Source organism: Podarcis vaucheri, assembly GCF_965113315.1.
Source record: "Podarcis vaucheri genome assembly, chromosome: 14".
Classification (NCBI taxonomy): Eukaryota; Metazoa; Chordata; class Lepidosauria; order Squamata; family Lacertidae; genus Podarcis; species Podarcis vaucheri.
In genome coordinates this window covers 16,721,560-16,731,810 of record NC_138752.1, presented here as the reverse complement: position 1 = coordinate 16,731,810, position 10,251 = coordinate 16,721,560, and the positions used below count along the sequence as shown (strand labels likewise).

Here is a 10,251-nt window from a genome sequence, read left to right as displayed (position 1 = left end):
AGTTACCCCATTCAGGATCAGGGAGTCCTCCACACCAGCCCGCCCTGTGTCCCCAAGAACAGTACTTCTGTCTTGTTAGGATTCAACCTCAGTCCATTAACAGATATTCAATATTGGGCTATACTACAAAAAGACTGAGGGTTGTAGGTATAAAAGCTATGAATTGCAACACAAACTGAAGTAGGAAATAGCATCCAACTCAACTAGTAGATGCCAATTATGAATATAATATACAATGAAACAGGAGCTGAGTTTACGTAACCACAGAAGCCACCCGTTCTCACTGTTTCTGCAATGTATTTAATTTCAGTGTAAGTTCCCCTAAGAAGTTTCCTTATTAACTACAGTGAAGTAGTGGATATTATTCTTCCAGCACTTTTTCATAAAACCCACATAAAACACCATATTTTTCGCTCTATAGGACATACTTTTCCCCCTCCAAAAATTAAGGGGAAATGTGTGTGCGTCCTATGGAGTGAATGCAGGCTCCTTGGCTTCAGCGATAGCAACGCGAAGCCTCCGAAGCGCAGAGGGAGCGCTCCCTCCACGCTCTGGAGACTTTGTGTTGCTTTCGCTGAAGCCTGGAGAGTGAGAGGGGTCGTACACACTCTCCAGGCTTCAGGGATAGCTGCCTGAAGCCTTTGGAGTACAGCGCGAGTTCCCGCTGCGCTCTGCAGGCTTCAGGTTCCTTTCGCTGAAGCCAGGAGACCAAGACTCTCCCGGCTTCAGCCGAGAGGGAGAGCTGCGCAGCGCCCCTTCAGCCAAGCGGGAGGAGAAATGGAAGGGGCTCCATTTCTCCTGCCACTTCGCTGAAGGGGCGCTGAGCAGAGAGGGGAAGATTTTTTTTCTCTTGTTCTCCCCCTCTGAAACAAGGTGCGTCCTATGGTCGGGTGCGTCCTATAGGGCGAAAAATACGGTATGTTTTAACTTTTTTCCCAACAGCATCAGTACCCTCCTAGGAAACTGAAGTACAGTTACATGTGGATTATAGACCTCAGAAATTATTGGCAACCAGTACCAGAACGCCACAAGTTCCAAGACACAGTAAATGCGCATTTCCCACAACAGTGTTTATTACATTTGCTCAATGGAGAATCAATTTAGCTGTGACATTGACTTGGCTTTTTTGTTCGGGTACAGCGCACAACAGGTATTAGCTTTTCACAGTTAAGTTGAATGTAACAAAGGTAGCTCACTGAGAACTAGCTCTTACTCACAGCAGCTTCAAAAATTGTGCCCACGAGTAAATTCACTGCAGGTAGAGGGAAGTTTCTGACATCATGCGAGGAAGTAAATGCACTTGGGAAGCAACAGTTGATCTATCAGTAAACGTACAGATCTTCAAGGCACAAAGCAAGGAATTAGGTCAGGGAAATCTCTGTGTGTTTATTTAACAAAAGGGGAGGATTTTTTTATACGAGATATATATATATGTACAAACCACATGAATACAAAATAAATACTTTTTTTTTTTTTAAGACACATACAAAAAAGTCAGTAAGTTGGTCAAAAGAACAAGTCTTTCGTAGAATGCCACACAAATGAAAAGCCACTTTGGGGGAGAGACTTCTTTTCACTCACGAAAATGCATTTGTGACGTGAGGAGGGCAGGCTCACTGAGGCAACGGCACCACAACTTCCACGTAATTGATGGGGAAGAAGCCTGATTCGCCATTCAACATGCCTTCGAACCAGTTCTCGTCGATCTGATTGGTCAGCGTGATGACGTCGCCTTCCTTAAATCCAAGCTCGCCTTCGTTTTCTGGCTCAAAGTCATATAAAGCTTGGCAACAAGGCTGGTCCATATGTGATGAAGAACCTGCCCAGAGTCACACGAGAGAGCAGTTTTTAACCTGACGTTCTGTAGGTTTCGCCCAAGATTATTCATGACCAGTTAAAACAAAATTAACCCATTGTTGTAGTATTATTATGCCGACTCAGCAGAAGGCTACTTCCTATGTTCATAGCAAGTCAATATAGGAAGCTGATTTATACCAAATCAGACCCATCAGTTCAATTAACTGTACTGCCTACTCCGACTGGCAGCTAGATTTCAGGCAGGAGTCTCTCCCAATACCTTAAGGATCACCTCTCCCCATATGAACCGACCCAGACCCCCTGCATGTCATCTGAGGCCCTTCTCTATGTCCTCCATCCCAGAGCGGTTCGGAGGGTGGCCACAAGAGAGCCAGTGTGGTGTAGTGGTTAAGAGCGGTGGACTTGTAATCTGGTGAACTGGGTTCGCATCCCCGCTCCTCCACATGCAGCTGCTGGGTGACCTTGGGCTAGTCACACTTCTCTGAAGTCTCTCAGCCTCACTCACCTCACAGAGTGTTTGTTGTGGGGGAGGAAGGGAAAGGAGAATGTTAGCCGTTTTGAGACTCCTTCGGGTAGTGATAAAGCAGGATATCAAATCCAAAAAAGAAAAAAGAAAAAGAGAATGTGTATTTTCTGGGACATGCTCTCCCCAGAGAGGCTTGCCTACCACCATCATTACACGTTGTCAGGTGCTGTTGCGGTTGCTCGAGAGTAACCAGGCAGGACTCCGAACTGTCATTTAAAGGTTTTTTAATGGTACAGAGGTACCACTGTAATGTGTTTTTAATGTTGTACACCACCCTGGGATCTGATGATGATAACACAATTGTAGAGGACTGACAGTGACTACTAGCCATGAAAGCTACAATCTGCCTCCACAGTTAGAGGCACCAATGCCTCTGAATAGCAGTACAGTGGTGCCCCGCAAGACGAACGCCTCGCAAGACGGAAAACCTGCTAGACGAAAGGGTTTTCCGTTTTGGAGGCGCTTCGCAAAACGAATTTCCCTATGGGCTTCCTTCGCAAGACGAAAGCCCATAGGGAAATCTCCGGGACAGCGGGGAAGCGCAGCGCATCTTCCCCACTGTCCTCGGACCTCCTCCGAAGGCTGGCGGTGGGGCGGAAAGCCCTTCTCTTCGCGCCAGCCTTCGGATGGCTGTCCTGAAGACTTGCGGTGGGAGGAGGGTTTTCCTTCCCACCGCCAACATTCAGGATGCTGTTCTGAATGTTGGCGGTGGGGAGGAAAAACCCTCCTCCCACCGCAAGCCCCGGGAACAGAGGAGAAGCGCTGCGCCCCTTCCCCTCTGTTCCCGTACCTGTCCTGAAGGCTTGCGGTGGGGAGAAAAGCCCTTCTCCGCACCGCCAGCCTGGCAAGCGGTTTCCATAGGAACCCATTAATTGATTTTCAATGCATTCCTATGGGAAACCGTGCTTCGCAAGACGAAAAACTCGCAAGAAGAAAAAACTTGCGGAACGAATTAATTTCGTCTTGCGAGGCACCACTGTAGCTGGAAAACACAGGAGGGGAGAGCTATTGTGCTTGAATCCTGCCAGAGACGTGTTGTTGGCCACTGTATGAACAGGCTGCTGGACTCCATGGGCCACTGGCCCCATCCTCTTCTGCTCTTACGTATCTGGAGATGACAGGGATTGAACCAAGGACCTTTGCTATTTGAGACAGGTGCCTTAACACTGAGTTACAGCTCTTCCCCCATTGGTGCACAATGGCTGGACGAATGGAGCCCACGGTGGGTGGGGAGAGAGAACTGATCTTTAATGCAAGGAGGAAACTTAGGGCACATCCACACCATACATTTGAAACATATCCAACGCATATTTAAAGAAGTTGACTCACCCAAAGAATCCAGGGAACTGTAGTTTGTGAAGGGTGCTGGGAAATGAGGCCCCTTGATGGAGAAACTACAGTTCCCAGGGTTCTCTGGGGGGGGGGGGAGTCATGCGTGTTGGATTTGATTTAAATGTACAGTGGTACCTCGAGTTAAGTACTTAATTCGTTCCGGAGGTCCGTTCTTAACCTGAAACTGTTCTTAACCTGAAGCACCTCTTTAGCTAATGGGGCCTCCTGCTGCTGCCACGCCACCGGAGCACGGTTTCTGTTCTCATCCTGAAGCAAAGTTCTTAACACGAGGTACTATTTCTGGGTTGGCAGAGTCTGTAACCTGAAGCGTATGTAACCTGAGGTACCACTGTATTGTGTGGGTCTGCCTCTACAACCAGAGCATGTTGGTTTCTAAGTGATAATGTGGGGCATATTTTCAGGAAGGGGACAAGGAGCAAACTTAGTAGATAAATGTTACTGCAGGCAGACTGTCTATGTAGGTCATTAGAAACGGGAATGAAGGCAATTTATACCTTAGCCCAGAATGAAGTCAAGGGAAGGATATATTCATTTAGCGAGTTTTCATCTGCTACACATGAAGAGCTCCAAACTTAGTTTTGAGGGTTGCCAGTTTCACAAATGCATGCTCACCTGTGGATTTTATTGATGGACTGAATGAAATCCCATTGTGCTGCTGACCGTTGCTTATTTCAAGAGGTGTCCTTATTACCGGCTTTGGCTTGAATTCACGTCTTGGACGACTTGACGCTATGTTTATCCTGCAAGCAGAGAAGTCAAGGGTCAAAACTCTATGACCCTGGAAGATGCAGAGAGTCACAGCTGGCAGTGTTTAAAGTAGGGGTGGCGAATCTTTGGCTCGCCAGATGTTGATGAATATACCTCCCATCAGCCCCAATAAGCAGGTCTAGTAGTCAAGACTAGGGATGGGGGAGGGATTCAATTTAGTTCACATCCAAAGCCAAATTTATCAGATTTGCACTTTCTGAAACAATATGGGAACTGAAGCACCGCCACCCTTTGAAAATCTCAATTACCTGAATTTTAAGATGCAGTTCACCTACCAAAACGCTCACAAGAATGCATACACAGTGGTACCTTGGATGTCAAACTTAATCCATTCTGGGAGTCTGTTCATCTTCTAGAATGGTTCAAAAACCAAGGCGCGGCTTCCGATTGGCTGCAGGAGCTTCCTGTACTCAATCGGAAGCAGCGGAAGTTGTGTCAGACATTTGGCTTCCAAAAAACATTCACAAACCAGAACACTCACTTCGGGTTTGCGGCGTTCAGGAGCCAGAACGTCTGAGTACCAAAGCGTTTGACAACCAAAGTACGACTGTATTAGGGAAAGTGTGCATAAAAATGAATATATTAGTAAATCTAACATATGAAAATGCAGTTAGGAGAAATGGCTCGGGAAAATGTGTACATTAGTCAATGCGGCATACATGAATGTGTTAATTAGGAGGAAGTGGCAAGAAAATGCTGAAGAATTTTCATGAGGATTAAATATCTCAAATTGCTGCAGAAATGTGAAGAACTGGATTGAAGATGGGAAAAAGGAGGAATCAAGAGAACTGAAATGGACTGTCCCTTCCATCCCTGTCAAGACCGATGGGAGTTGTAGTCCAACAACCTACAGAGGACAAAAGGCTCCCCACTCCTGGTTTTAAGATGAACCAGAGGTAATTCCTGGAGTAATTCTTACCTGTTTTGCAGCTTGCTCTGCAGATCCTCTAGAATCTCTGTAGACTGCTTATGATACTCTACTGCAGCTTCTACAAAGACTAGCAACTGGCTCACTTGCTCTATCTGAAAAGGAGGCAATGGAAAGGGAATTTATATAACAGGCTTTGCACGATGTTCCCAAATCTGAATACACAAAAAGGGGCTTGCATTGCATGACCAGGAAAAAGGGGCACCCAGCAGCCGTTATTGTTGTAGAAGACCCTAGAGCAGTCTTTGCCAACCCGGTGCCCTCCAGATGTTTGGGACAAGTCCCATCAGCCTTAGCCAGCACAGTTGTTGTACAAAAAAATCTGGAGGGCACTAAGCTGGCCTAAAGAAAGGGAGGACGCAAGGAGTAAGAACTGCTGAAAGTAGGCAAGAGAGTGAGATTGATGGTACAAAAAAGGTTGCCACAATATGTGTCCACACTGGTTCTTTTCTTGGGAAGCATTAATATTAATATTATTTGTTGTTGTCGTTTAGTCGTGACCCCATGGACCAGAGCACGCCAGGCACTCCTGTCTTCCACTGCCTCCTGCAGTTTGGTCAAACTCCTGCTGGTAGCTTCGAGAACACTGTCCAACCATCTCGTCCTCTGTCGTCCCCTTCTCCTTGTGCCCTCCATCTTTCCCAACATCAGGGTCTTTTCCAGGGAGTCTTCTCTTCTCATGAGGTGGCCAAAGAACTGGAGCCTCAGCTTCAGGATCTGTCCTTCCAGTGAGCACTCAGGGCTGATTTCCTTAAGAATGGACATGTTTGATCTTCTTGCAGTCCATGGGACTCTCAAGAGTCTCCTCCAGCACCATAATTCAAAAGCATCAATTCTTCGGCGATCAGCCTTCTTTATAGTCCAGCTCTCACTTCCATACATCACTAATTAATATTATTTACTGCATATTAATATTATTTACTGCATTTATGAACCTCTTCCCACGAGACATCCTGAAGTGATTTGCAATGAAGCAACATACACAAAGCAGTTATGTGTAAAAAGTTAAAACAGTTGCAGAATTAAAAACCATTATACACAAATAAAAACAGTTGAAAAACATCGCATACATGAAACCAATTCCATCAAGGCAAGCCAGAAGCATCATCAGAGTCGAAGAACAAACTCCAGACAGGTCATAACACTCAAGGAGGATGCAAAGCAGAGCTGAAAGGGTGTGTGGCCTGGGGAGAGTTCCAGGGGCCAGAATGAGAGACCTGGGGGCCACATTTGGCCCCGAGGCCTGAGGATCACCATCCCAGGTGTAGACAAACCTGAGCTCAGGGAACCAATAGTCAGACTCTGAATAAGGCGTCTTATCAGTGTTCCTGTCAGTGGAAAGGATGGAGTTCTCAGGATGTGGTGTGTCTTACCAGAGAAACCCAGAAATTGTTTCTTACTAAACCACACACGGGGAACTCTGTGATAATCCTCACTTCTCTCACCAGGTGGCAGCCTTTCTAAAGCAATACAAAGAACAAAAATACAGCTGTTTGTCTCTGTTTTAAAGCTGCCATTAGCCATCAACATAAAGCATAGATGATTTTAAAGAAACAGACAGGGACAGGCAAAGGCCTCCCGTTTCCTCTCTACTACAATATAGGACAGGGATTGCCAGACTTTTTTGGATTCATGGGCGCATTTGGAATTTTGAAAGGATGGTCACATCCACACCATTTGGGCCCCATCCTGCACAATTTATTAAAAGTGGTACCATATCACTGTAAACAGGGGTTGGGAGTTGTTAGGAGACCCCTATTCCCCTCAGAGAGCTACAATTCCCAGAGTCCCTTGGGGAGAGGCGCTGGCTGTTTAATCACTCAGAAAATTATAGCTCTGTAGGGGAGAAACAGGAGTCTCCTAACAACTCTCAGGGGACTACAATTCCCAGAATTCTTTGCACAAAGCCATGAGTGTTAAAGCGGTATGGCGCCGATTTAAATGTGCAGTGCAGATGGAGCCTCAAAGCAAACACAGCCGAAGTGAGAAAGTGCTGCTGCTGTTCAGCTCAAAGGGGGTGGTTTTGTCACCACCTTGTGACAAAAGAAGGGCAGGGACTGGGGTGCTGGGATGCCCCAAGGCGTTGCGGCCACCAAGGGAAGCCCTCAAGGGCACCATGATGTCCACAGATACAGTGGCAGAGGAAGCCGCTCAGGCGCCTGGGGCGAGCTTCCCATAGGGACAGGGCAAGGCGCCCATAAGGGCAGGGTGCACTGTGGGGCCTCCGAAGTCTGCTGCCTCCTCCCACTCAGCCGCCCTAAAGCGTCTGAGTGGGAGGATCAGGAGAATGTATTATAGCAGAGCACTGAATGAATCTGGTACTATGGTAATTTTTCTTTATGTGTTCTGGGATTGTAAACATCAAGATCAAGATAATACACGCCTGCTTTTGTGCCACTGTTTACACATCTCTTTTGATTAGAGTTTGTGACTGTATGGCTTAAAAACCTTGATTATAAAAGGTAAAGGTAAAGTTAAATGATCTCTGGACGGTTAAGTCCAGTCAAAGGTGACAATGGGGTTGTGGTGCTCATCTTGCTTTCAGGCCAAGGGAGCAGGCGTTTGTCCACAGACAGCTTTCTGGGTTATGTGGCCAGCAGGACTAAATTCCTTCTGGCACAATAGGAAACCGTGATGGAAGCCAGAGCACACATAAACGCGGTTTACTTTCCTGTCGCAGTGGTACCTATTTATCTACTCGCACTGGTGTGCTTTCGAACTGCTAGGTTGGCAGGAGCTGGGACAGAGCAATGGGCGCTCATCTCATTGTGGGGATTCGAACCATCAACCTTCCAATCAGCAAGCCCAGGAGGCTCAGTGGTTAAACCACAGCGCCACCCGCATCCTACCTTGATTGTACACACACACACACACACACACACACACACACATTAGTAGTTAGGACACTGCAACCACATGGAATGCACACAAACACACCAAATCAGTCCTTGCACTCTCAAAGACCTTAAAATCAGCAAGAGGGTCTTACATCATTTTCTAAAAAGTTGAACATGCTCCTCTCTGCCAGTTCTTTGGATTCTTCGAACTTTTCCACAGCTTGCTTAACCTCCTCATCTGGTATCTTCCCTAGACGCTTCTTTTTGTAATCGTAATCTAAACGCCGGCCTTCTAGTTTCTTCAGGTGGTGCTGTGTTCAAAACAAAAAGAAATCAAATTGCTAAGAATCCAAATGGCAAGGAGCCCCAAATGACGTTTTGCAAGCATGTTTCACTTAAAGACGATATTATGTTGATTTATGCACCTAGGGAAAGCCCCGTGGGATGTCAGCCAAAAAACAAACACCCCTCAACCAAAGAAACCCAGCATCTGTGAACACTCCAAATATTACACAGCAATAAATCCTTTCATGAAGGACACTTCACTCAATGGGGGGGGGGACCTTTAGACTCCCCGAATGAGAAGCAAGCGACTGCCAAAATATGGTTTCACTTTGCATCCTGGCTTTCAGTCAAGTTCTGAATTTATTATTATTATTATTCTGACTGCAATGTGGTAGTTAACACAAGAGATATAATGATAAACCATGGTTAGCACAAGAGACATAATGCTAAACCATGGTTGCATTTGAATATGAAAAGCGGGGGGGGGGGAGGAGCCGATGGTGTTGGATGCCAACCGCCATCAGTTACAAAGAGGAACAGGGGAAACTGGAGAGGCTTAGCAGGGAGAAAAGCAAACCCTGGTTTTATCAGGTTTCTCCACAGCTATTTTATCTCTCCTTCAGCAGCTAATTTTCTCAATGGGTGGGAGGAGGAGAAACAGGGCTCATTCACACTTTTCCTTATCCCATGTCTAGAAAGCATGAATCCAAGCACTTTTGCCTTTCCCCTGGAAAACTTGCTCTTTAGTGCTGAATCGGAGAAAACTTGAACCCGGAGAAAACCCGATTGACATTTGCTCCCATTCAGCAGTAAACAGTGGGTTTTCCTGGGGGAAAGCAGCAAGGAAAGTGGAAGTGTAAATGAGCCTGTAGGGGAAATTACTGTATTTTTTGCTCTATAAGACTCACTTTTTCCCTCCTAAAAAGTAAGGGGAAATGTGTGTGCGTCTTATGGAGCGAATGCAGGCTGCGCAGCTATCCCAGAAGCCAGAACAGCAAGAGGGATTGCTGCTTTCGCTGCGCAGCGATCCCTCTTGCTGTTCTGGCTTCTGAGATTCAGAATATTTTTTTTCTTGTTTTCCTCCTCCAAAAACTAGGTGCGTCTCGTGGTCTGGTGCGTCTTATAGAGCGAAAAATACGGTAGCTGCTAATAACCTAGCTTTCCCCAAAGCTGCTAACCATGGTTTCCCATTTCATCCAAACCAGGAAACGATAGCTATCGGAAGACTTCCTGGTTTGTTTACTTGCTTGTGCGAAGAGAGGGGTGAAGGGATTGCTAATATTTAGGGGGAGAACAGGGATGATTAGCTGCTGTGGACAGAGAAGCCCTGCTAAGGCTCAGAGAGGGAAGATGTTCCCATTGCTCCAAACCAAATAGAGCTACAGCAGAACTAGAGATGCTCACGGTAAAAGTTTGGAGACACTTTGTGAAATTTCTCAAGGGATTAATGTGCCGCACCTCCTGGCACATTTGAAAAGGCAAAACGTGCAAGCCAGAAATAAACTCACCCCAATCTCTTTTAAATCCTTGTCTTGCAACAGCTGAAGAGGATCGATGAAGTTTTGCTTGACGTTGATGTCCAGAGAGTCTTTCACTTCGCCCATCAGCTTCATGCTCTCCCCTGAATCGATTAGGGCAGTGCCTTGTAGGGAAGAAGCAACACTCATTAAATCAAATTAGTACCATATGTGCTGTAGAAGAGGGCAAAACCCCAACAACCTAGGTATTAAAACCAT

The 10,251-nt window shown here is 46.3% G+C and overlaps 1 protein-coding gene and 1 long non-coding RNA gene across 3 annotated transcripts in view; both read right to left on the bottom strand.

The window, feature by feature from the left end:
* LOC309518592 overlaps window positions 1-10,251 on the bottom strand; it is a 128,935-nt gene that overhangs the window by 5,174 nt on the left and 113,510 nt on the right. The gene's annotated exons all lie outside the window — the stretch shown is intronic.
* Window positions 1,052-10,251, bottom strand: part of SH3GL3 (SH3 domain containing GRB2 like 3, endophilin A3) — a 37,515-nt gene continuing 28,315 nt past the window's right edge. For both annotated transcript variants that reach the window (XM_082198702.1, XM_082198703.1), the window contains 5 exons: window positions 10,024-10,157; window positions 8,383-8,541; window positions 5,385-5,488; window positions 4,310-4,437; window positions 1,052-1,819 (listed from right to left, as the gene is read on the bottom strand). In XM_082198702.1, coding sequence (XP_082054828.1) covers window positions 1,614-1,819; window positions 4,310-4,437; window positions 5,385-5,488; window positions 8,383-8,541; window positions 10,024-10,157 — 731 coding nt within the window. In that variant the 3' untranslated portion in view covers window positions 1,052-1,613. The remainder of the gene's footprint in view (window positions 1,820-4,309; window positions 4,438-5,384; window positions 5,489-8,382; window positions 8,542-10,023; window positions 10,158-10,251) is intronic.